General features: G+C 36.3%; 1 protein-coding gene across 7 annotated transcripts in view; it reads left to right on the top strand.

Moving 5' to 3' along the window:
* The window catches only part of LOC146469726 (tyrosine-protein kinase receptor Tie-1-like), a 53,730-nt gene that overhangs the window by 20,372 nt on the left and 5,951 nt on the right, over positions 1–27,407 (top strand). For 5 of the 7 annotated variants that reach the window (XM_085122869.1, XM_085122865.1, XM_085122872.1 and 2 more), the window contains 7 exons: positions 693–959; positions 2,957–3,262; positions 3,845–4,150; positions 5,042–5,332; positions 6,170–6,199; positions 6,518–6,654; positions 27,022–27,292. In XM_085122869.1, the coding sequence (XP_084978995.1) occupies positions 693–959; positions 2,957–3,262; positions 3,845–4,150; positions 5,042–5,332; positions 6,170–6,199; positions 6,518–6,654; positions 27,022–27,292 (1,608 nt within the window). The remainder of the gene's footprint in view (positions 1–692; positions 960–2,956; positions 3,263–3,844; positions 4,151–5,041; positions 5,333–6,169; positions 6,200–6,517; positions 6,655–27,021; positions 27,293–27,407) is intronic. The other 2 variants (XM_085122870.1, XM_085122866.1) reach the window with 1 other exon arrangement.

Here is a 27,407-nt window from a genome sequence, read left to right as displayed (position 1 = left end):
AACACCTTGCGTTTAATAAGTTTCCCTGTACATCATGGCTTCTAACTCTGGCTCAATGTATTAATAAATTAGATCAAATTTGTATTTGTACTTGCAAATGCACGTCTAAATAAATTCTGATCAAACCTGTTTGTGTAAAATTAATTCTATCATGATCCATAAACTTAAGCTGCTTTAAAACTTATCACTTTTATTCCACCGTCATTTCTGAAATCGCCTCCTTTTTTGTATTAATTGTCGGCTACAATATAACACACTTGCTTTTGCGATCATTGTTTTAACATCAAACTTCAAGCTGCCTTGATCTAAAATACATTTATGACATAATTGTTAAAGTGTTTTAAATTCATCTAGCAACGTCAAAATTCAAGACGTTCCTGTCGTTTTAGTGTGACAAGTACATGTAGATCCCTTAGCTTTAAAAAAATGACTGACTGACTGACTGATTGAAATAAAAAAACAAAAACAAAAAAATTACAAAAAAATGATGCTAAACCGAATATTTTAATTAGAAGAAGGTGGACTTTTTCACGGAAAAGGAGACACAAGAGAGATATCCACCAATATGCCCCCTTTGTTAATGAAAATTGCCAGACAAATCCCGTGCCATCGGTACATGTTATGTGTTACTCTAATTTAACTAGCTGTACTCGCACTTAGTTTATGACCACAGCGATTATTTTAATCGACAGACCCAGCTACCGTAACAAGTGCTACGCCCCCAACAACCAAGTCATGGATTGAACAGAATGTTAAGTTGACGTGTGTGGCAGATGGTGTTCCAACGCCAACAATAACATGGAAAAAACCAGACGGAACTGAAGCTAGGAAAGTTACAGCAATAGAGAGTATAGCGGATATAGAGATGAAAACTGATGAGGACTTTGGACAATACACATGTGAAGCTAAAAACGAGGCAGGTCCAGTTGATACACGGACAGTGCAAGTGCAGCAAATAAGTAAGAACAACAATGAAATATTTTATTACGCAATGAAAATATCTACAGGATCTGTTCCATTAATTGTAGGTAGCTATATCCACTCAGGTGACCAGTTTAAGGATGTTTTTCTTCTGTTATGTCAACGTATCACAGACGACTGTACAATAAAAGCAGCCTACTGCAGTTCTACACAAGTACATTTTATACCTAGACGTTGCTCAATTCGACCTGTTTTGGAAAGTTACCTTTTCCCTTTTTGGAAAGGTAACCCAAAGTGCATTTTGACTTTCATCTTACATGTTCAGATGCAGTGTGTGTTGCATTCACTTTGTGTTGAGTTCTGTTCGCCAGGTAGCCTGCGAGCAAGCTATCTATTAGGTCAGCCGCGAGAGGATATAGCGCGAGCGGCGAGCGAAGCGAGCCAATCCTTTTGCGCTGACCTAATAGGGAGCTTGCTCACAGGCTATTCGCCAGGTCGACCACCGTGAAGTATAAGACGAGTAGCAAGACTGAGGACGTTTATTAGAATCAGGCTGAGAGGGCTATTTTCAACACTTCTGGTGAAAACTTAAATCAAATACACAATTATCTGAATCTGTTCATGTTGTCCTTCAGCAGCATGGTTAAAAATATATAAAACTGTTCAATTGAGGCCTTAAACCAGGCTTTCGCCGATCAACGGCATCATCAGAGATGAGAAAATATTCCGCGCGCGCTATATATATACATGCAAAGAAAGTGTAGGGTGAAGGGTGAAATGTGTAAAGAAAATGTGACGTATGTGTGAAAGCTGTAGAAATAAACTGTGAGTGTTATACAAGGTTCTAATGATAGATTGTAGTCTCTAAAATAAAATATTAAAACAGCAGTTTAAGGCCTCAATTGAACAGTTTTATATACAATTATCTGAATTTGAAGAAGCGAAAATTGAGCGCCGTAAAGCGTGCTAGAAAGTTTACAAACTTTACTTCGTCCAGCCTTGACTCCAGGGATAAAATAACTCCAAATCTCCTAAAGCTTTCACTCAAAAGCCGGCAAAACTAAAGAGATTCCTTATTGGTCAAGAACTCTTGGCAACTGTTTAAACGTGGTTGACCTGAAGGGCCTGAAAATGAGCAACGCTTTGTGCGCTAATGAAAAAAAAAAGAAAAAAAAAAACCTGGATATTTTGTAATCACTCAATTAGACCGTTTTTTAAAGTTCTTTGTACTTATTGCCTAGTAACGTCACATGTAGAAATATTCCTATCCGCTTTATGCATACATATAAACTGAGCTACAGTACAGAAAGACCGTTGCTAATTTCCCTAAACTGAAACTGAAACTGAATTTATTACAATTATGAGGTTTTAGAGGAAACTTTGGGTTCTTCTTTTTACTTTTTTCCCCCAACAACCCTTCACACGAATCAAGAAGTTTTGATCTCATTACAGCAACTTTGCCATCATTATGACACCTGGCCTGACGTGCACCTGGGTGCCTTACTGTACAGTGTATTAGCTGCAGTAATGTAGGCACTCACTCGGCTTTAAGTTTAAGCGTGTTGCTTTAGAAAAGCACTTACAATAGAGAGCCAAATAATATTATTTTACCAGATTACAGATATAGATACATATTGGATTACCATCTTACCATGTGTAAACCGTTCCAAAACCTAAAAAGGTGGCCTTTAAGCCATTTTTCTATTGTATTTTTTTTGTTTTGTTGTGTCGTTTCTTGTGTTTAATTTTGGGTGAGTTGATAATTCCATATAGAAGTGTTTCACCCAGTATTGGAGCTTTTTCCTCTTAATAGGATTGATTCATGTATATAACAAGCTGGATTTACCTAAAATGTATTTTGCTCTTTGTACATTCCCGGTATTGCAATTTATACTTTTATAAATTGATGTCACTCGATCAGTAGTTTCGCTGGAGTAGGTTGAGGAGGACACAACAACTGCATAGCATCCAAACGTGTTTCCATTTAGCTATAAATCAACCAACATTATGGTTGGTTCCTTTTATTTTCTTTCAGACGCACCTGGCTCACCGAGCATTACCTCAAGAGATGAAGACATTCAAGCGACTTCAATTAAAGTGAAATGGACTGAGCCGTCTGATGGAGGGAGTCCGTTAACAGCATACCGAGTGGTCGTACTACATGGTAGAACTAGAATAAGGGATGAGAATATCACTGATATTACTTCTGAGGTGTTTAAAGGAAGAGCTAAAGTGATTGACAGTCTGAGCACAAGCACTAACTACACTGTGAAGGTCTTCGCCAGAAATTTTGTGTTTGAAGGAGAAGCCAGTGAAAAGACAATCAGGACAAAGTTTCAAGGTGAGTATTGCTGTGAGGCTTAGCGTTATACATAGGGGCTGTCATGAATAATCTGCTCCATTGTGTTTGGGTATATTTCATTACGTTAATCCTGTTCACCACTATGTACGGTATTTCTAGCAGGGTCAAAAATGTGCCCTCTATAACTGGTGGGATATAGTTGATTATTTGGGTATCTCCATAATAGCAATTTCTAAAATTTTCAGGCAGAACAAAATACGAGATCTGTGATCCATCAAATATGTTTATTAAATTTCCACAGTGCACGTACCCTGCCCTGGTTATAATTGATACAGGTCAAGACACGGAAAGCTTTGATTTACTCATTTCGTTTTATTTTTTTATGAGCAAAACCTTTTGGTCGGAACGGTTTCCCTAACTAAAACGTTTGACGGGGAACTTGCTCAAACGGAATTTCATGGAAAGGACGCCTACGTACGATAAATTCTAAATATTGTGTTTGATTGAAACGATATTAAGTCGAGTATTTATTGAGACATTAGGTCAAGAAGTTGGCCATTCATGGAAGTTCAACAGAATGTGTGTTCTCTTGGTGATGTCCTCGTTTGTTTTGTCAATTAGGAATCCCAGCTGCCGCAGAAATTATAGACTTACCTGCAGAGACAAACGAGACTAAAGTTACAATAAAATGGAATGAGCCTCAGAACAATGGAGCATCCATTACACAGTACAATGTGTACCGACGAATTGTGACTGACGATGGTACACCAGGAGAATGGGAGAAAGTTAGCGAAAATCCTCCAGTTCGTGCTGTTAATGTTTCGTTCGAAAAAGGCAAAGAGTATGAAGTTGTTGTAACAGCCACTAACAAGTTTGGTGAGAGCCTGAAAGAAGACGATAAAATCAAGAAAATCAAGGTGTTGGGAGGTAGGTGCATACCAGAATATACCGGGTATTTAAACCCCGCACAAGTAAAGCTGTAGGAGAAAACTATAACTTTTCACACTGCATTTTGTCAGTTTTTCACACCACCTTCGGTCTGCTCAAAGCTTATTCAGCAAAAAAATAAGTCGATCTGGTATTCACTGAGCATGCAATTAAAGAACGTTTCTTTTCTTGCTCAGTGAAAACGAAATCAACTTATTTTCTTGGTTCGAAGAAAATAATATACCATACCAAACTAGATTTTAAGGTACGCACAACAGCAGCAACATTGCTGACATTACATGTAACAATAAGTGTATAAGAAAATTGTCGCTCTAACTGTATACGCTGCGTTCCAATAATTCTCCGTCTTATTCAATAAGTAAGGTTTTACCTTCCTGTTCTAACAGTCTGTAGTAAAACGTCAGTTTTGGTGACTTGCTACACTGCTTTAAAAACGATAATCGGTTTTAGATGGCCAAATAAACCATATACCATAGTCAGTAATGAGATTGACATAAATGTGAAACCCCATTCACACAAGGCACTTATTTTCCTAAACTTTTTCTGTGATGTATTATTGTGTTGTTACGGTTCTCATGAAGTCTCTAACGGACCAGTGTTTTTCCCGGTCGCTGCTCTTATGCTTGGACTTATTTCAAGCTTACATAGACTCAGGTAACTTTTAAGCTCCTTCTTATGATGAATCGTTGTTTCTAAGGAGTAGCAGTACTTCAGCACTTCGCCATTCTTTTCCGGTTGTATTACTATTACTGCTGGTCATTAAGTGCTCAGCAGTGGCAGCTTTAGAATATCTTTCACTCTGAAACGCAGATGAATGTTAGCAGTAATTTATGAAATAATAGCTTTGTCTTTTTTTGAATACCCGCACAGATGCTCCAGATCCTGTATTTTTTGAAGTAGATGTAAATGATGACGAAGTGACCCTGAAATGGAAGGAACCAGAAAATAATGGAGCTGCCATCACACAATACTCTATCTACCAAAGAATCGTAAATGATGAGGAGTGGACGATGGTGGCAGATATAAATGATATCTCCAAACGTGAATTTGTTGTTAGAGTAGAGAAAGGCAAACAGTACGAATTTGTGGTTACCGCTACAAATAAATATGGTGAAAGTTTAAAGACCAAAGAAAGGATCGAGACGGTCAACATAGAGGGAGGTACGTTACTCAAAATGAAGATGTAAATGTTCCTTTTCCGGCGACTTTCCCTGATTTTTGAGACGCGCATTACAAATGTCAAAAAGCGGGCAAAGACAAGTAGTGTCGGGGCTACGACTAACAAATCGAGGAGAGCGTAAAAGACAACATTAAGAAGGTCGTATTGTTGGAAATGGTTATGTGAGTTACGTTTTTGCCTGGTTCGTAAATATAATGCAAGGCATAGTTATCTAGTTCGGATAAGAAACAGCCAAGTAATAATAATCTTTATTGAGGAAATCAATTTCCCTAATAAGTGATTTACAAAAGAATCCTAGGAAATTAATAAAGAACAAAAAAAAAAAAAAATAATAAAATAATATATTTAAAGTTCATTTTTACGTTTCGTTTTGTGTTGATTAAAGCTAATAGCTGTTGATCTTTGACACGAATCTTTAAGGCATAAGATCCAGGTGCCTTTCAAGCCTTGTTGAAAATATTTTATTTTACTCTGAATAAAAGCTAATGTTTCCCTTTTATTTTAATTTGATCTGTATGTAAGATGAAAAGCTAAAGCCAATCACAGAATGGGTTACTCCCCTTGTTACCAAGTTATTTGCAAATACAAAAAAGTTATTCTTGTGAGGAATTTCAAGGCAATTTCCTCAAACCTACATCTATATCAACGAACGATTTTCTGAGCTTAATCTCCTTATCAGAATGTTGCATTTGAAGCCTTATGCGTCTTTTCATGGTTGCAATCTTCATTCTTTTGAGAACAACCATAAACGATCATCTCTACAACCCGTTTTCTTCTTTAGAAACTGTTTCTGACACGTTGAAATTTATATCTCTTAGGTGATAGTAAGGCAGCAGAAAATCAAAAAGGTGAGAGGATTTCCGTTCCCTGGAAATTGGCTTCTAAATAGTTAATAGAAAATTATAAGTAACCGTGAGCTCAGATTTCCAAGCAATACATACGCATGCTGCGTGTAACCACTTGGTCAAGACCTCACATTTAAAGCCATGCTGTTTCATTTCCTTCGTCCCACCACCCTCTTCCCCTTCGGCGGCAATTTCTCTTTTTGTTTGCTAAGGTACGCCTTATTGTCCGGGAAAGATAATTTTTCCCAAAACTCATCTATGCTCGACAATGGGTGTCTCTTGTAGCACTGAAGACTTAGTACTATGTTTATTTACTTGTAGGTTCTTGTGTTGTTCTTCATGCGGTTTATAATTCTGTAATCCTTGTGTTGGGGATAATAATTATTGTTCTATCTGTTGCGCTCTGGAGAACGCGCCGTCGTCCGTGCCGAAGATGCAGGCAGGATCTTATAGCTATGGTAAGTGATCAGTTATATAATTGATGAGGGGCTCTGCAGTCAGACGAGTTGGAAATAGAATTAAGCAAGATGATAGTACCTTGTCAGAGTATCCCTTCCCAATATTCATTCCTTAAAGCTGATATATGTGCATGTACATAAGGAGGTTGAGATTAAGGGGATAGAAAGTTCTGCATTTCGAGAAATGCAACGTTTTAAGGTTTTTCCCCTTCTGACGTCTGTATTGAGCCAACCAAACTAATGCGTAATTAATATTTCAGAGTTCCGACATACGCGCCCGTGACCTGACAATTATTCCATGAGCGCGTTGGATCAGTGAGATGGTAAATAGCTAATGAGGCGCGAAGCGCCGAGTTGGCTATAACCAATCTCATATCCGACAAGCGCGAATGGAATAATTGTTTTATTAAATTCTCCGCGTTCGGATATTGCTGTTGAAGTTTACTGAATTTTTATTTTAAGTAAAAATTTCTTTCAAATTAAAACGACCGGATGTTGAGGCAACTTCCGACCAAAGCGAAACGTAATGATCACATGACACGCGCAGCTCTTTGCGAAAGTAGCTGAATGAAAAATCGAAAGCGAAGTAGATCGGACACAGCCGGACATCTCAAATTTAAGAAACGTTCAAGTGTACGAGTTGCAACCTTTCTGAGACAAGCATTCAAGTGCTTTTGAAGTTCCAGCTAATCGAGAAGCGTAATAGTTGTGCACATTTGAGCAAATGTTTTGCTGTGTGGTGCCGAGCGAAGGAAGGGATCCAGGACGGCTTTTTTTGTGCTGAACTGAATTCCTCGAAGACGTTTTAAAACACTTAAGGCAAGAGTAGATAGATAAAGAGAGAACTGGGACAAAAAAAAAAACTAACCTTGGGGTGTCTTAAAAATCCCAAGGTCACGAAAAAAATAAAAATCCCAAGGTCATGAAAAAAATTCCAAAAAAATTCAAAGGGACTTTCCCTCAGCCTTCGCGGAGGCCGGTTAATGAGGAAAAATCAAAGGGACTTTCCCTCGGCTTAAACTTCCGGTTATTAATGAGAAAATGGTATAACAATGTTTTATTGACAACGGCTAACATTTATGACCGCTGTTTCTTTGTCATTACAAAATCCAAAAATATTTATCGGGAAACGCCGTTTCCCAAAATGCAAATTTCATTAATCTTATTAATATGCTTGTTTCATTTTGGGAAACGCCGTTTCCCAAAATGCAAATTTCGCTAACATAATTAATATGCTTGTCGGGAAACGCTGTTTCCCAAAATGCAAATTTCGCTAACATAATTAATATGCTTGTTTGATGTCGGGAAACGCCGTTTCCAAAAAGGTTGCATCTTCTTCATGCTTGACATAAAACCGATTGGAACTGCAAAACAAAGTCTTGAATATTCCTCAAAGAGTTCGTTCAGTCGCTTCGGGTCGTTTTATCAAAAGTTCTTCTCCGTTGTTTGCCGTTTCTTCAATCAATCCTTCGTAAGACATCGCCAAATGTTTCATGCCTATGAACTTGGTAAAGCTTCTTTTTTCTTTCTTCTTTCTTTGGAATGGATTGCTTCATGACATTTTGCTTGATCTTGCATTTTTACAGATTCGATTTCTCGGATATTTCTCTCCAAGATTGGCAAAGCCCTGATATACGTCTTGAAGCATCTGACTGTTGTCCATACTTTTTTAGCTTGGCAAGAATCACTTACGATAAATCATACACGTGTATGATTTATTTCATACACGTGTATGATTTATTATTGGCTGAAAAAAGTCATGTGACAGTTAGGTCATTTTCGAAAATAGCACCAAAGTCCAATGTCCATGGCAACCACCTTGATTTTGACAAACAGGAAGTTCTAAACGGGAAACCCCCTGTGGCATAATCATTTCCTAGAAAGTGAATACATTTCACAGAATTGTTTTATCTCTTGAAATAAACAACGAAAAACCACCCGATCTTTTCTCAAATTCAACTCTTAACTCGCTACGTCGAGAAGGGATCCGAGTTTTTTTTGATATTTTTTTTTAATTTCCTCTTTCAAGGCATCAATATCAACTGGCTTCGTCGGTTCGCTTTCGACTGTCGAATCCTTCCTTTGTTTATTTCTAAGGCGCTCTTTCATTGAAAAATATTTTTCAATCTCTCGCAAAATCGAGTCAAACTCAACGTCGGATATAAATCCATCCTTTAACGCTTTTGAAATTAGTCGACTCACTGACAAATGAGACGATTCAGCGAGAGAAATAGTCTTTTCGTGTTTTCGAACTTTATTCTCGCAATTTTGACTCCCGGCCATTGAAGCCGATGAAACGAGTGTCGTAATTAATGCAGTCAAACTCAAAGGAACTCCGACGGCAATCCCGATTCCACTCAATGAAGTTCCAACACTGCTTGATGCCAACACGGTTGTCAAAAAAACTGAAACTGATGTTATTTTCGAAGCGATTGATTTTGCTCTCTTGTACTTCTTGCTCACTCGTTTGTAATGAGAAATTTCGCCTTCGAGTTGTTTTTGACAATCACAAATCTTTTTCAATCTGAATTGCGCAACGTCGCTTCGCTCGCTCACTTCGTTCGCTTCGAGAGAAGGATAAAGTTGTGGCGCACTTGGAATAATATTTTGTTCACTCATATTTTATTAAAAGATCTCAAATAATTTCAAATTCAAATCTCAACGGAAGCCCATTAAAATCGATGACCTCACCAGTTTCTTCCGTCACTGTGATTCGCAAAGAATCGATTATTTTTTTCCCACCTGCTATTTTCCGAAACGGGCTGTGTTTTGATGAATATTCAACTCTTTCGAAAGGACTTCCTTTGATGTCAAAACACGCCAAAACATTTGAAGGTTTTTCATTGAAAAAATTTTCGTTTTTATCAACGAGATCGCAGTTGATGTAGAGGTTGTTGAATGAAGCCAAACGATTGATGATGGTATCTCCACTTTTCAGAGTGTGCCGTCGTTGGGCTTTTGGCGAAACGTCCTGACTGATATCAATCAGACCAAGAAGATGAGTCAGGTCACGATCAAAAATAACTTTTCTTCCAAGAGGATTTTCAATCACAATTGGACCTTTTTGGTCATCAAGTTTTACTTTGATGTTTTCTTTTTCAAGTATTTTCTTTATATCTTTACCGATTGTGTAAAGAGTGTAATTTCCAGGATAAATTCTATTGACAGCACTAACGTTTTTGTCATCAAATATGCTGATTTCTCCTCTTTCTTTCAAATTAAACCAAGAATTATAAAAAGAGCAACTGATCAACCTGATGAACCCAAATTTTTCAATTGGTTCATCAAAGTAAACCGTGTGATCATTTGAATTTGTCAAAACATTCAAAACAACCATTTTATTTTCAAAACATAAAAAATGGAAAACTTGTTAAAATGGATAGATTCCCACCCAAAAGAAGCAAAACGACTTTCCGAACAAGCAGAAGAAAAAGCTTGGCGAAACTTCAAAGCTAAATTTCCCAACGCTGACCTCAGCAAATTCGTTGCACAAGTTGATATGACCGACAAAACACACGCAACAGCTCAAATAAATTTGGTTATTGTTCCCGGTCAACATTGGCAAATTGTTTCACCCAACCCCAAAGATTGGTCTGTTGAAATGAAGAAAGCTCTTGGATTTGGAGGCTTTCCAATCGAGCTAATTCTCAATTCAAATCCTTCAAATCCAGTTCCAGCTGTTCCATTTTCAGACAAAATCCCCGAATCTTTTGGGGAAATCCTTAACCAACCAATCAAAATTTTTGTCAAACCCAACGAAAGCTTCACAACAAAATTCCGAGAAATTTTTACGAAAACAAAGATCTCTCACAAAACAGGAAAAGAATCAAGAAAATGGCTGAATCAACCAAACATGGACCATTGGCCGCAACAACTCAACTTTGCCTTTTGGTGCGCAACAACAGCATCTGGAATCTCAAGAAATCTCGTCAATTCACTCCCACCTCAAATAAAATCCTTTCTTCTTTTTCACATTTATTTCACAACAAGAAGGATTCTCTTCGAAATGGGAGGAATTCAAAGTGAATCTGCTCTCCCAGGTGATTCCACATTCAGTCAAACTGAAAACAAATACGACATTCCTTCATACAAGAGAATCTGTGCTGAATTTCAAATTTCACCAAACGCAGATTTCAGATTCACTTTCGGTCAAAATTTTGGACTTGGATATGTTAACATATTTTATCCAGGAGAAGGAGACTATGCACAAAAGCATTGGACTTATCCTCCAGCAACCCTTCAAAACCCATCAAGTCAAAGATTCTCCGATGAAGGTGGAACTGACGCAAAAGGAAACAGAATTGATTTCATCAGAAACGATCAAGGAGCTGACAAACAGTTTGAATTTTTCATGTCAAACGGACCTCTCAATGGACTTTCTCAAGCAGGAATGGCAAGACTCAATCAATCAATTGAAGCATTCGTTTATTGCATTCTTGGAGCACAAGTCAACGTCAGATCATCAATCCTTGGTGAATTTGGAGGCGCAAAGGAAGCTCAAAGAGAATTTCTCGTCCTCATGGAAGATGCAATCAGACAGCCTGACTTGTCAAAAAGCATCCAAAGATTTCAGCTTGCTATTGATGAGGCAAAAGTCAGACTTGATCTTGCCATCTCGCCAGGAACATGGTTGATGCCTTCAAATCTTGTTCTTAACACTCAAAGCACAGTCAAATACAACAACAATCTGAAAAAAGCAACTGGAAACATGAAACTCGGAGTCAACTCTGATGTCAATGTTGACTTGAAAAAAGTTGGAACCAGGAATATGGATGGAGGATCTTCAAAAAACAACAGATCAACTTCGCATTCTTCAAATCCACAAGAGAAACAAAATGAAAGTCAAAAAACAAAAAAACTGCCTTTGGATTCTTCACCAGTCACAAAAAAACTTCAGGAATCAAATGAAAGTCAAGAAAAAGAAGTATCAAACCACGAAACTTTGAAATCTGGTGTCATCATTGCAGCATCACTCGGAGCATTTGCCATTTATCGGATTTTTCGCTGAGTCCAATCCAATGGATTAAACTCAATTTTTCACTTTCTTCTGGATCCTTTCAACCATGAAAACTGCAACAGCAAGAATCAACAGCCAAGCGTTTTTTCCAAGGAATCCAACAACTTGTCCTGCAGTTTTGAAGATGAAACTGACGATTGATCCAATCAATCCAGGAAGAAGTTGACCAAGCTTTTTTCCAAGATCTTTCAAAGCATTTCCAACTCCTTTGGCAACAGATTTGAGTCCTTTTGAGAGCGCATTCACAATCACACCGATTGTTGTGCCAACAGCAAGGAAAACAGCAAAAACTGTGAATCCATATCTCTTGAAAATGTTTTTTATTTTCTCTCGAAGAGGCATTTCTCTTTCTATTTCTTCAATTTGTGTTCCCAGCCTGGCAAGCTCCTCTTCATTTTCTGCAACTCTTGCCTCAACTTCTGCTCTCAGTTGGGAAGAAGTGTTTTCATCTCCTAGGATTACTTTATCATTTTCAATTTGTTTTTTTAGTTCAGCCTCTCTTTCATTCAGTTCATCAATGGTTTTTGTCGTGTTGAGCCTTTCTTCAAGAGTGTTTCTTTCTTTTTGTTTTTTTGCAAGATCAGATTTGAGTTTGTCAACCTTTGCTTGTTCTTTTTCTTTCGCTTTCACTTGTTTCTGCAAATCCAAATTTTCTTTTTTTGCATTTTCAAAATCTTTTTGCAAATTCTTTTTCATTTGCTTCAGTCTTTGCAATTCTGTTTGATTTTCAAGACTCGAACCATGTTCTTCTTCCAGTGCATCAATTTTTGCTTGCGTTTTTTCGAGTTTGTTTCTATAATCTCTGATTTCTTGAGCATTTTTGTGGAGTTCTTCAGCATTCTTTTCTGCTTGTTTCAATTGTTTTTCTGCTTCTCTCAGTCTCTGCCGGTTTTCTCTTATTTCAGAATTATCTTTAGCGATCAAAGATTCAGCATCAGTTCCCAAAGCAGATAATATTTCTTTTGGCAATTGTGGGTTTAATCTTTCTTTTCCTGTTGTTTGCTCTTTGGTCATTAATGGGTAGAATTTTTTCCCACTTTTTTTCATCCTGACTTCTATCTTATCTTTGAAAAACGAAGCTTCAAGTTTGTCATCTTCTGCATTTGGGTATAATATACTGAGATCATCCCATGCATCTTTTGTGAGGGATTGCGCTTCTCCCCACGTTTGTCGACCTTGAGTTTCACCTTCAATGAAAGATGTTTCTGCAGTTTTTGGTCTTGCTCCTTCTTTTCCATAATCTCTGTTCATTGTTGTCTTTGGAGTACTTTCACTGGGATTGTTTATTTCTTGATCAGAATCTTCATCATCATCATCATCTTTATCTTCATTTTTATCTTCTTCATCAGGATCAAGATCTTCTAAAGGAATGTATTCTGCCATTTTAAAAATAATATATTAAAATGGAAGTCAGTGAAAAAATCAATCCGAATTTTGAGAAAAAAACCTCAAACGCATTGAAGGCAGACAGAACTGTTCACAGAGTCACATTCAACCCAAACAAAGCTTCCCCCGGTGAAACACTCAGGATTCCAGTCCCAAAGCTTCATGAGGGAACAGTCTTGGTTCCAGATTCACTCGCGTTGATTTTTGATTTGCTTGTGACTGGCCATGCAAATAATTTTCTGGTGAACAATGTTTCAAGAGCGTTGGTTTCCAGATTGAAAATCAAGTTTGCTGGAGAAATTCTCGTTGACACAGACGGTTGGGATCTTTTTAAGCTATGGGAAGATCTTTTTTTGACAAAACATGAGAGAGAAAACATGTTGAGTGAGGGAATTCAATCTGAGGCTCTCTCAAAAATCAGATCCAATGCTGGAGACAAACCAACTTCTTCAGTCGTGAAGGAAAACAAGCTCAATGATATCTTCAAAAGCAAATACAGAATCAGACTTGATCACGAAATTTTGAAAGATCATGGAGTTTTTTATCCAAGAGCCTTGTCTGATGAACTGGTTTTTGAATTGACCCTTGCCCCTGCAAGCGGTGTTGTGAAGGGATCTGACGCAACAAAACTTGCATATGAATTGACAAACATTCAGCTTGAATATGAGGTTATTCAAAGCAAAAAGCTTTCAGATGAAGTCAATTCAAATCTTCTCAACGGAGATCGTTTCATGTTTGAGCATGTCACTCATCACAAGACAATCACAATTGCAAAGGGAACAGACTCAATTATCAACGAATCAATCAATGTTCCGAGAAGATCAATGAAGGGAATCCTCCTCCTTTTCTTCGAACCTTACACTGCAGGTGCAAGAGATTCAGAAAAAACATTCAATCCTGACATCACAGAGGTGAAAGTTGACGTGAATGGAGTTCCAAACAAGATTTTCAGTCAAGGCATGAAAACGAGAGACATTTTTGACGAAGTTTTCAGAAGATTTGGAAAGGAAAACTCGTCAATGAACGCAACTGAATTCTTTGCTGGAGACAAGTTTGCATTGTTCATCGATCTCAGGAGCATGAAAGACAATGATCTTCATGGAAGTGGAATGAGATTGGTTAACACAAAAGATGGTGTTTATTTGTCAATCAAAAGAAAAGCAAGTGGTTCAGGAAATGTCAAATGCCACATCTTCATCTTGGCTGATGCACAATTCAGCATTTTGAACAAAGAGCTTGAGAGTGTGGCATATTAATTTCTTTTTGATCAATCAAAAAGAAATTTTTCGCTCCGATCGCTTTCAAACCGGAGGCAATTCAGTTCCAGGAGGAACAATCATTAACTCTTCTCTGACGAATCCTCTTTTTGGACCATCTTTCAAATAATAAAGAACCGGTTCTTTCTCATTCACAATTGCTCTGTCAATTGAAAAAACTTTCAGAGACCAATTCGGATCAGTTGCTCTTCTTTGTCCTCCTTCAAGTTCACCAGGAGCAAAAAGAAACCTCACATTCACTGAAGAATCGAGTCTCTTTTCATTTTTTCCAACAGGTCTTGAATAATTTGGTTTCTTTGAATCAACCACCTTTTCTCTGATTGCGTCAATTGGTCTCTTTCCTGTCAGTCGAGTTGTCTCATTGTTCAATGCTTTCACAACTTCTGGAAGCCTTTTCACCCATTCTGTGGATCTTTCACCAGATTTAAAGTTCATTTCTTGGGAATATTGAAAACTGAAAAGTCTTTCACCCAAAGTTCGATTAAATCTCTCAACAATTCCTTGATCACGGTGAACATTTGGATTTCCTCTTCTGATTCTTGTTTCATGTTTTGACATTTCCTTTGTGACATCACCCATGAATTCTCTTCCTGGATCAACTTGAAGAATTTTTGGCCATTTCAAAGGTCCTTTGTAAATTTTTTGAAAAGCCTTTGAAACTTCAGAGGAATCTTTTGAAGTGAGAGGTTCAGCGGCTTTGAATCTGCTTGCAACATCAACAACAGTCAAGGCATATTTGAAAATCTTTCTCCCTCTTGGGAGTTTGTCATGCGGAAGAAAGAGAAGATCAGCTTGATGAACTGCATTGGGAAATTCAACATCAAATGTTGGTCTTTGGATGTTTTTTGGAACAGGCAGATAGATTTGCCAGATTGCTTGTTTCATCAACCAAAGTTTTGCTTCATCTTCAGAAACATTGGCTTCTTGAGAAAGTTTTTTCGCTGCTTGAAGACCTTTCCAATATCCTTTTGGGGAATAATAAATTTTTGACAATTTTTTGTTTGACATTTTTAAAGGAAATGACTTGCTGCAAATCCAATAGCCAAAGCTGATGTTCCAACAAAGATCAACTCTCCCTGCTTTTGAGATTCGCTTGGTTGGTAAAAGTCTGAAAATTGAGGTTCTTTGAGATGATCAATTTTTTGTTGATGAACCTTGTTATAAAGCTTCAAAGCATAATCAGTGTTTGTGAAATTTTGTTTTGCTTCATCTTTGATTCTGTCATTTGTTTGAATCCAATCATTCAATTTTGCACGATTTTCTTCGTATTTTTCGAGTTCTTTTTGATATTTTTCAACTGCCAGGTTGTGTCTCTTTTTTTCCTCAAGTGAGGCTGATTCTGAATCTCCAGAAATAAATTTTGCGAGATATGATCCACCAACAAAGGCGGTTGCATTGATTATTGCTCCTCCAATCATGATTGCGATGCTTGCCATTTTAACTTGGCAATATTTTTTGTTTTTCAAGATAATCTTTTGTTGCCAATGAGGCAGCAATGATGACAGTGAATTTCACATAATTCATGAGATTTGAGGAAGGATCAGAAGTCATGGGTTCTTTGATTACTTTCTTAGCAAGCCATCCAAATCCTGCAGCCAATCCAGTGATTGTTGCAGCATCAGTCATTGTTTTCACGAGTTTATTGTCTGACATTTTATTTCAGAAAACAAATTAATCCATTTGTTTTAATTTTGGAGCTTTTTTTGTTGCAGCTTCAGTCACGTTTTGCCTCTCAACTTCTACCATGGTGCTTCGCACCGACGCCTGCGACGTCATATGATCAATCAATTGTTTTTGTGCTTTTTCGCTTCCCACTTTGCTTTCATTTTTGAAAAGATGTTTCAATTCCTCTCTCTTGTAATACAATCCTACAAGTGAAACAACAATGCTGGCAACAGAAAGAACTTGAGTGAGTGAAAATGAGCTGCTTTGTTCGCTTTCGTTTTCAGTTGATGGAGGGTTTTCTTTTTGTTCTCCTCTTTTAGTGTCTGTTCTCGTGACTTCTTTTGCTTTTTTCTTTGCTTCACGTGCTTTTTTGTTGTGTTCAGCAAGTTTTTTTCCAGCTGCAATTCTTCCTGGATTTTTCGGAACTGTTTGTTTTGTTGTTGTTGTGATTTGTTCAGAATCAGGTTCTTTCTTTTCAGAACTTGTTTGAGGTTCTTTGTTTTTTTCAGGTTCTTTAACTTCTTGAGTGTCCATTTTAAATGATTTTTCAATTTCTTGTCATTTCATTTAAAATGGAAAAATTAAACAAAGAAGAACTTGAAGTGCTTTTGGAATATTACAAAAGTGAATCAGAAGAAAACAGACAAAAACATCAGCAATATCTTGAAAAAGACAATCTTCAAGAAAATCATGAGTCAACATTTCATTTCTTTCGAAACCAAACGGGTGAAACAAAAACAAGACTCATGCAAGTCTTCAGTGAAAGACTCAAACACGAGATGAGGTTGAAAAAGGATATCTTGAAGGATGTTAAAGAACTTGTTAAAAATGAGAAAAAAACTCCTTTCTTTCACAAGTTTATTGGTTATTCCGTTTCTCTTTTTCTTTTGTTAAAATCAATGCAAATAATAATGAAATAATTTTTTTTAATTTTTTAATTTTTTTTATTTTTTTATTTAAAATATGACTCTTGAACCTGAAAAATTCAAATTGATACCATCAAGTTACAAAGGCAACAATTTCGAAAAAATTCAATACGATGGCAAAGATCTTCTCCAAAAACTCAAGGGTGATTTTGTCATCACAAAATATGGTCAAAGGCTGCAACTTTGTCTGAAACCTGTCGATTACGAGATTTTTGATCGGATCCATCGTTTGGCTGGCAAAGAAAATGTTACTTGTTTTGGTGGCATCGGCATTTCGATGAACAAAAATACTCCATTTTTTGATGAGTTCAACAAAAGAATGGATCAAAGCAAATGTTTCAATGAAAACAGAGAAATCAAGATGCGTGGTTGTGTTCTTGCATGTTTTTCATCATTTTCAAAGAACGGTGTGCTTCTCAACCTTTATGCAAAGCAAGTCAAAGTAAATGAATTTTTGATTAATGATTTGACGAATGAAGAGATCGAGTCATTTTTTGATCTTGAAGATTAATTTCATTTGGTTTCCAAATGAAATCAGTTTTTTTTGGAAAAATCAAATAAAAAACAATTTTTTTTCCAAAAATTCTTTTATCATTTCAATTCCATTCAAATAATCTTTTCCAATATAATCACCCAATGAATCTTTAATTATTTCAATTTCTTCAATTTCAATCAATTCTTTTGCTGCAATATTTTTGTCGTATCCATCTTCATCAAAATCTTGATAATCATCGTGAACTTCCTCAAATTTCAAAATTATTTCTTCAATTTTTTTTTCCTTCGATTTTTTTTCTTGAACTTTTTTTTGCATTGATTTTTCGTTTTCTCTTATCCAATCAAGAATTTCAATTGACTCATTTAAAAATTCTCTGATTTCATCAGGATCTTGATAATTTTTTTCATAATTTGGTTCTAAAATTTCTTCAATTTCATAAAAAAAATCATTATATTGTCCATTTGTTGCTGAATTAATAAATCTATAATATTTTTCGGAAATTTCATAAGTGTTATCAAGGATTTTTTCAATTTCAAGACATAAATTTTCATAAACACTGAATTGATCGAAAATTTCTTGTTTTTTTGCATTTCTGATTTCCCAGTGACACATGAGCTTTTTGTGAAAAAAATTTTCGTTGAAATCATTTTTTGCAAGAACTCTGGCTGATAATGATTGAAGACTTTCCATTTTATTTAAAAATAAAAAAAAAATTTTTTTTGATTTTTTTGAATTTTTTTTCAAGTTATTTCTCAGGTTCTTATCAAGTTCTTCTTCAATTTCTTTCACAGGTTCTTTTCAAGTTCTTTTTCAAGTTCTTCTTCAATTTCTTTCACAGGTTCTTTCACAGGTTCTTCGCTTCTATTCGCTCCTTCGCTTCGCTCGCTCACTTTGTTCGCTTCTTCAAGTTTCAAACTGTTTGCTGCCAAAAGACTTGCACTCGCAGCAGCCATGTATTTTCCGTATTTCAAATAAAGACTTCCAGCAATCAAATTGAGTTCTCTGTTCACAATGAAATCATTTTTCAATCCACTCAAAAACTTTTCTTGGTTAAGAGGAAGAAAAAAACAAAGTGCTTTTGCACTGGCTTGCAAAAATGTTTCAACAATTGCACCACAAGTTTTCGAAGACAAAGAAGCTTCGTATCTTTTGAAATATTTTTCAACATCTTTCTTTGAAAGTCTTTTGATTTGATCTTGTGTGAGTTCAACTCCAATCATTTCCTTGCATTGACCACTTGCTGCCAAAATGGCAAGATTTTCTCTGTGATCTGTTTCAATGGGTTGGGGTTCAGTTTCAAGAAGCGCCATGACTTCATTAATTGATTCGTTCGCTTGGATTTCCATTTTAAATGAAGTGGAAATTTTTTTCAGTTCAAAGAAATTTCAAAAGGATGTCTGAGGGAGAAATCAAGATGAGAAAATTTGACTTCTTTCAACTCTTTCATGTATTTTTCCTTTTCATCTTTTGTCAAATCTCCTGCGAATTCTTCGAAAACTGTTTTCATGTCTTTTGCTGATGGAGTGAAAAAAAGAATCAAAGAAGCAATGTTTTCTCTGAAAGGTTTTGCTATGCTTGACATTTGTTGAGTGAGAACCCAAACGCTGATTCCTGAATGTCTTGCAGAAAAAGCAAGTTTCACAAGTTCATTTGTCCTTTTTTTCACGTCTTTTGATGAAGCGCAATCATCGAGAATGATCAATGTGTTTGTTCCTTCAAAGGCAAAAGAGATTATTTTAAGCCAGTCATTGATTTGATGGTGTTCTGGGATGATAATGAAAAAATCTTTGTCATTCTCAGCAAAATTATCCCAGGTTTTGTTGTTGACGAAGGTTGGACAAAGGAGGAAAATGAAATCAAATTTTTGGTTGAATTTATTTTTGAGGAGATTCACAAGAAAAGTTGTTTTTCCTGAATTTGTTGGACCAACAATCAAAGCATTGAATGGAATGTTTTCTGGATTCATTTTGTTATTTTATAAAGACTCGAAGAGCTTCGAGTCCGTCTCCCTTAGGGCGACGTGCCCATGTGCAAACGTGTGAATTCCATCCTCTCTGATGATTCTCTTATCATCATTTGCAGAAAGAGCAATCTTGTTGACTGTTTCTGTGAAAATTTCGTGTTTATGTGATCTGATGATATTCATTGATCTCATTTGTTTTTTTCCTGAAATGAGACAATCTTTGTAATCTTGATGTGTGATTGTTTTTTTGATGACTGATTTTTTGATTCCTTTGCACTTTTTTTCTTCCTTTCCTTCATACATTTTCACAGAATAAAGTTTTGCCCTGAGTCCAACAAACTCTTCGATGATTTTTCCCCCAGCTTCGTCTTTCATCATTCCAATGACTTTTTTGTTGACTCCAGTTTTGATTCCTGATGGGTGAATCTTTGGAAAATTTGATGTGTCAAACTTTTCAAAAACATCATTTGAAATATCCTTGAAAAAGTCCTCTGTTTCAATTTCATAACAAAGAGAATCAGTGTCGGTGAAAAGGAGTTTTGCTTTTTCTTTGAACTTTGGTTTGATGTAATCATAATGAAAGTCAAAAACAAGAGTTTTTGAGACGTCAAGAATCGACATTCCACAATAAATTGGTTTGTCGAAAAGAAGTTTCACTCTTTTCATGTGAATTGCAATCAGATTTTCATCAAAGATTGTGCAACTTTCAAAGTTTGGTTTTGCTGCAAATCGCAATGCTGACTTTCTGTTGTTGACCAATTTGATATCCACCCTCTTCCTGATGTTTTCCATGGTTTTTCCAAAAACAGAATTGTTCATGAGTTTGAAAAAATCTTTTTCGAAATCATTTTTTCCATTTGCTCTGAGTTTTGTGTTGAGTTCAATATAAGATTTCAACCAAGGTTCTTCTTTGAATTTGATGATTCTGTGAATCTTTTTGAGTTTGAGTCCCATTTTGAGATATTGTTTGAGATTTCTGTGATGAATCACATACTTTTCTTTGTTGTTTAGAGTTGGAATTAGTTTTTCAACTCCATTAACAATTATTCTCTCAGGAGCAAGTGGAAGATCATTGTGGAGGTCATGAAGTTCTTTTGGGTAATCTAAGTCAACTTCAAGAATGCAAGGAAAATTTTGCCAATTTTCAAATTCTTTTTCATCAACCCATTCAAATCCTCCAACAGGCAAAGGCTCACACATTGCCCAGCCATAAAGGTTGTTTGCGTCAAGATAAGGGATAAATGTTGAAGGTTTTTCTGGGTTGAAATCTTTTCCCATGTATTTGTTGTTTGCTTTTCCAAGTCTGTTTGAAATCACTGAAACGCCGCCTCTGGTGCTTTTTTCAATCATTTGAAGCATGTCAATGTCTGTGAGAAGTTCGAGTTTGACTTGTGTTTTCTTCAAAGATGCATCCCATGCAAGGCCAGGGGATGTGAAATACCATGCTGGATCGAGTTCATAGTTTTCAAGGCAAACATTCCTGAATTCCTCGAAAACATCAGCAAGAAGAAGAACATCTGTTTTGAGATAAAGGTCGTGATAATCTCCCATGTTTTTGCAGTTGAAAGTTTTCCAAACTTTTTGAGCATGCTCAAAGTCTTGTTGTGTGATGTGTTCATCGTTGAGTTTTGAATAAAATTTTTCTTTTGGGGGAAGATTTGTTTCTTGAAATTTGTTGAAGTTGTCCATGAAGTCATAAGGATAAACTCCCTTTTTTGAAAGAAGATCAAGTTTTTCTCCCAGTTCTTCTTTTTCTTCTTGAGTCAGTTTTTCTTTTTCCAAGGTTTTTTGTCTTTCCTTGATTTTTTCTTTGAGGAGACTTTTTTTTGTTTCAATCTTTTTATCTCTTTCCAGATTCTTAACCAAAGCATCAAGAGAAGATGCCATGAATTTGAAGCTGTCAACGAATCTGATGTCGTGTTTTATTTCATGTTCTTTTCCTTCTTTGTCGATGTAACAACCAACAACTATCTTTTTTGTGAATGAAATGTATTTTTCCTCATTGTTTGGAATGCATCTGATGTCACCTTCAGTTTTTCCAAGATTTTTGACGAAAAGATGAGCGTCATAATTTTGAAGATTGTGAAAAATCACTGGAGTGAACCATGGCTTTCTGTATCTGAGATTGCATGAGTTGTGAGCTGCTCCACGGAATTTTCCAGTGAAGTGACAGTGATCTCTGACTTTTTTTTCGTCTTTTTCAAATTCTTCTTGGCATATCCAACATTTTGTTGAATTTTTGAAATCTTCCCAATCATTTTGTGTCATAATCAGGGGCTTTTTTGGAATATTTTGAATCCTTGTCACGTCATCTTCAATCATTTCAACAAATATTTGAGATATGTCTTCAGGGGCTTCATTTTTCATTCGATATGTCACAGTTCTTGACAGGTTTTCATCAAAAGAGCATTTGATGTGATAACAAAATCCACAAGGTTTGTGCTTTTGAAACTGGTTGGTGAAGCACTTTTCTGGATTCGGTTGACATCCGCTGATTGGTTCAACAAGAGACTCAAAATCAGCATAAATGGCAAATGGCATTTTTTGTGAACGAATGTGATTTTCGAATTCTATGAAAGTTTCCTCTTCTGGCATTTCGATGAATTCATTGCTTTGACAAATCTCTTTGTGAATTTCAAGTTTTTCATTTGTTTGAAAAGCATTCAAGCATCTTAAACAAATATGAATTGATCCATTGTGTTTTGTGATTTGACTTGACAACAGCTTGCTCATGTCTTTGATGAGACAATAATGCTTTTTTTCTTCATCAGCAATCAAAAGAAGATTGATTTGGTGTTGCCTTTCTGGAGCTTTGAATATTTTAAGAGGATAAACAACTTCTTGAAATCCAAAGACATTGATTGAAATGTTTTGATTTGATTTTTCAAAATGTGTTACTTGTTTCACATCAATTGGAAATTTCAGGCCATTCCAATTGAGTCTTTTTGAATTTTCCCTGAGATTTTTGTCAATTCTTTCAGGATGTTTATCTGCAGGAAAAAGTGCCCTGGAGACGCACCATTTGAAACATTCATTATCATTATTTTTCATGTTGATAATTGCTTTTTTGTTTGCTAGAATTTTTGGCAATGGGATATATGATCTCCCTCTTAGGGGAATGTATTGTGTCATTTGAACGTCAAGTGACAGAACTCTTTCAAGAACCCAATTTGATCCTTTATTATTAAAATTTTGAAATCTTTCTTCTATTGTTTCAATCATTGAGTCAAAGATTCCTGATTCATTCGTCCCTTCAATATTTTCAATTGTTTGGGAATGAAAATATGGATACGCAGTTAAAACATTTCCGTTGGTCAAATCAATTCTTGTCATCTCGCAATTGAGAATGAGTCTCACCCTTGTTTGTCGATTTTCTCTCATCAATCGCAAAACATCTGGTTTGACAAATTGCAAAAATTCACTTTCGTCAAAATTACCTTCTGTTTTAATTCGAAATTGCCTTGCAAAACCACTCAATGCTGAACCTGTTTCTGTTATTTTTGCTCTTATTCTATTGATTTCTTTCAATTTTGTGATTTTTTCATCTTTTTCGATTTCTTCTGGTGTTGATATTTTGATTTTTGGAGGATGACTTCTCGTTGACCTTCTCAATCCAAGCATTTCCTCGAGTTCTCTGATTTCTTGGCGATTTTTTTCTTCTTCAACTTTTCTTCTTTGACTTTGTTCTTGATTTTTTTTCACTGCTCTTGTTGGTTGGAGAATTTGTGAATTTATTTCTGGAACTGGTTCATCGAAAATTGGTGTGAGGTTTCGAGATCTTTCTCGTTCTCTTTCATGACCTTGATTGATAACATCAATTAATTCTGCTTTTCTCAGGTGACTGAATCTTCTCAGTCCAAGCCTTTTTGCTTCAGCTTTTAATTCTGGAACTTTCAGTTTGTCCATTTTATATATTTTTTTTAAAATTTTTTTTAAAATTTTTTTTTTTTTGAAAAAATAAATTTTTTAAAAAAATATATAAAATGGAAAAAGAACAAATTGAATTAAAAATTTTAGTGAGTGGAAAAGATATTTTTCAAATTTCTTTCAATGGTTCATCACTTGATTATTTAAACCAAATTATTTCAAAAAGTGATGAAATCACAGTTTATCCAATTCATGCGAGTCTTTTGAAAATGGCAAAGAAAAAAAGAATTCATAACAAAATGGCCTACACTAATGAGGAGCTTAAAAAAGCTTTTGGATTTCCTTCCAAAGGTAAAAAATTGAGAAAGTTTGTTTTTGAATCTTCAAATGAAAGGCTTGAGTTTAACACAAGAAAGGAAGCCTTGGAGAAACTGAAAATATCGGCTAATAGAGTTGCTGATGCTATTAAAAATGGGGGAATAGTTATAGAGGGAGTTAAGTATGATTTCAAAAGAGAATGAATGATTTTTACAGAATTTCTGTGAAAATAATTCGGCTTGCCGAGGGAAAGTCCCTTTGATTTTTTCTCATTAATAACCGGAAGTTTAAGCCGAGGGAAAGTCCCTTTGATTTTTTCTCATTAACCGGCCTCCGCGAAGGCTGAGGGAAAGTCCCTTTGAATTTTTTGGAATTTTTTTCATGACCTTGGGATTTTTATTTTTTTTCGTGACCTTGGGATTTTTAAGACACCCCAAGGTTAGTTTTTTTTTTTGTCCCAGTTCTCTCTTTATCTATCTACTGCAAGTCCAAGTGTACGAGGTACAACCTTCCCGCCATTCAATGCCTTTTGTTAAACTTCAAGCTTATCGAGAAGCGTAAGAACTGTGCACATTTGTGCAAATGCAAGTTGTTAAACTTCAAGCTTATCGAGAAGCGTAAGAACAGTGCACATTTGTGCAAATGCTTTGCTTAGGCCCTGATGTTCAGACTAGGTGCCCGTGCCAGAGCTCTGTGCCCGGGCACTAAAAGGACGTTGTTCAGAATCCTTGGTGCCCAAGGAGCAATCGTGTCCTCCTTCGTCAATTTAGCAGCCGCCATTTTGTTTGCTGTATCGTGGCGAGGCATGAGGGAAAAACCTTGGAACTGACAAAATCCTGTTCAGACCAGTGCCCGTGCCCAGGAACGGTGCCCAAGTACTACCTTTGGAGGTAGTGCAAATTTTCTGATTTTAAAGGAAACTTCAGAGACACGTACCATTAAATAGTGTCATACCGAGCTTTGTGGCTTTTATTGTTGTTATATTGAGATGGCATTGTCTGGTATTTCTTTCTTTTCTTTTTTTCTCCATTTTTCCGAAGAAACTTTCGCTTCCCGCCGAAAAAAAAAATTAGCTTAGCGACACCTGGGGCAATCGTTTTCCATATAACGTCAAACTACGGTATTGCCGATTTTCACTGTCACGCCATTTCCGTGTGCGTGAGAAAAAAAATTGAAACCATTCCATGAATGAAGTCAAGAAATTGACATTTTATAGATGACAAGGAAATAAGAAACCTGTCCAAGTGTCAGGTCTGTGCGGTATTCCGTACTCGAGTTATTTGACAAAATGTTTCACACAAATTGATAGAGCTTAGTATGGAGACGCCATTTTGGTGTCCCTCTGAGGGACACAAACATGGCGGCCGGAAAAAGCAAAAAACATCTGGAGTTCACTTTTGCCAAAAAAGACGTTTGTTTTCCCTTGTAAATTTTCGAATGTTAAAATAAATATTACTCGTCAAACTTAAATTGTTTAGAATGCTGAAAATCACCCGAAGAGGCATTTTTAAGATACGGTACAGCTCGGGTGTCAGTAAAACGCGGGGTCGGGGTCATTTTTTTTTCTTCTTTTTTTTTTTCTTTTTATTTTCAACATCACAGGTCATTTGTGGATGAAATAAAGATTAAAGCCAATATGAAAAAGTTAAGTCTTTAAAGCTTACTAACTTAGGATAGGTCATCGGTGACAACACTCGATGCAGTTCCGTATTCTGGCGGACATTGGTTCCGTGAATTGACTACCTTTTATTCTTCTAAGAAACGAAATGAGGAAAAAAAATACAAGGTACAAGACAATATATTTCCTTGAACTAACAAGTTCTTGAACTAGAATGTGCATGATCTTACTATGAACACCACCGCCGCCTTTCATGATCGTGCTCGTTTGTTACAGTCACGCGTGACTATTATATTCACGGAACCAATGTCCGCCAGAATACGGAACTGCATCGAGTGAGGTCACCGATGACCTATCCTAAGCTAGGAAGCTTTAGAGACCTAACTTTTTTGTATTGGCTTTAATCCTTATTTGATCCACAAATGACCTGTGATGTTGAAAATAAAAAGAAAAAAAAAAGGAAAAAGAAAAAAAAAAATGACCCCGACCCCGACCCCGCGTTTTACTGACACCCGAACAGCTCTGTCACGGCCGTCCTCTTCATGTCACGCGCGATGAAAACTCGGAAATTGAAACTGTTCTATTTCAAGTACGATATGGAGCTAAGAATTTGTGAAAAGACATATTTTTAAGTAATCTTTCCTAGAATGAAGGTAAAAATTTTGTAGGCCTCCCGGTTTTGAATTCTAGAATTTGGTGACGTCACGTGAAAACCAAGAATATGATAACTGGGATTTAGTGAACCAATTAGAACGCTAGAAATGCATTTTCCGAGGCTGAGAATTTAATAAAATAATATTTTTTGTCCCTATTTCCAGAATACCGTGGCTTTATGGGCAAAACGTTGAAAGATTAAGGCGGTAAATCTTTAAAATAACCTTGCTTGTTCCTAACCTTCCTGTAACTTATTTTAACGAGGGTGGCACTGTTTTCCAGCACTTTTCATCACTCATACCTACACGGATCAATAACCCTTTATCAGTTAATTCAACAATAATGGTAGATGGTAGGGAAGCGTTCATAGCCACATTAAATTTTCGTAAATGTAAGGTCACTGAGAACCCCACCATGCAATTATTCATTATTATTATTATTATTATTATTATTATTATTAAGGTTTCATTTAAGCATCCTCATGAAAGTTACCTATTAGAAAAATGGGGGTCATCGAACTCGCTTTTGAGTTATAACCAGTTAAAACTGATTAGGCATTTGTTTGATACCATCATCGTGGTATCAATTGATCCTGAGAGTGGTGATAATTTTGACCCGTCAAGGTATAAGTGATGGAAAGTGATGGACACTATTTAGACCCACCTTTCGGCCCTTGGAAAAAACATGGTCTTTACTTGTAACTTTTCTTTAACGAACTGTAGATGAGATAGATAGATAGATAGATAGATAGATAGATAGATAGATAGATAGATAGATAGATAGATAGATAGATAGATAGATAGATAGATAGATAGATAGATAGATATTGAGTCCTAATAACTTTACACTGTTCACAATCTCTAGGGTCTGACGATTAACCCAGATAGGATCAAATTCTGGTTCGTTTTTTGCGAAGCTAATCCTAGGCTCTTTGCGTTGTCTTTCGTTTAGGTGAAAACCGTTATCCCTTGCTTGTATTGCGAGGTCGTCTTCAATTTGCTGAATTAACAGCTCTCTCGGCCTTTAACTACCACCTCAGAGATTGTGAATCTGAAGTGTAATCTAAGTGATCGTTTTTCGACGTCGTTCACCGAGCTGACCTTGAAGCTTTTTTTTGTTATCATGCACGATTTTGCAGCAATTTCGTTTTTTTGTTTTTCTTTTCCTTGTTTGTTTCTAGAATTCAATACCTGTGCAGGAAAAAGACAATGTACAACCTCCAAGCGGGAAGCCGGCGAATGAACCAGTGACCTATGCAACACCAGAAGTCTCTACGGTTGGAGACTATATGCCACTTCATCCCTCAGGAAGAAGCTGGGAAATCAGTCGGGAGCAAGTAACCGTCATCAAGGTTATTGGCAAAGGAGCATTTTCGCAGGTTGCTCAAGCATCAGTAAGAGACATGCGCGGTAGAAAGGAAAAGATGACAGTGGCTGTTAAAATGCTGAAAGGTGGGATGTCATTGATCATCGTCACAATCCCCATTTTTATAACTGGCCTTGTCACGACAAAAATTGAATGAAGAAATAGTAATGGGAGAACGGGATGAAGAAGATTTCCAAAAGG

This window comes from Pavona decussata, unplaced genomic scaffold (assembly GCF_977016875.1).
Source record: "Pavona decussata unplaced genomic scaffold, jaPavDecu1.1 SCAFFOLD_119, whole genome shotgun sequence".
Taxonomy (NCBI): domain Eukaryota; kingdom Metazoa; phylum Cnidaria; class Anthozoa; order Scleractinia; family Agariciidae; genus Pavona; species Pavona decussata.
The sequence above is the reverse complement of the archived record's forward strand: the minus strand, read 5'-3'. Positions and strand labels throughout refer to the sequence as shown.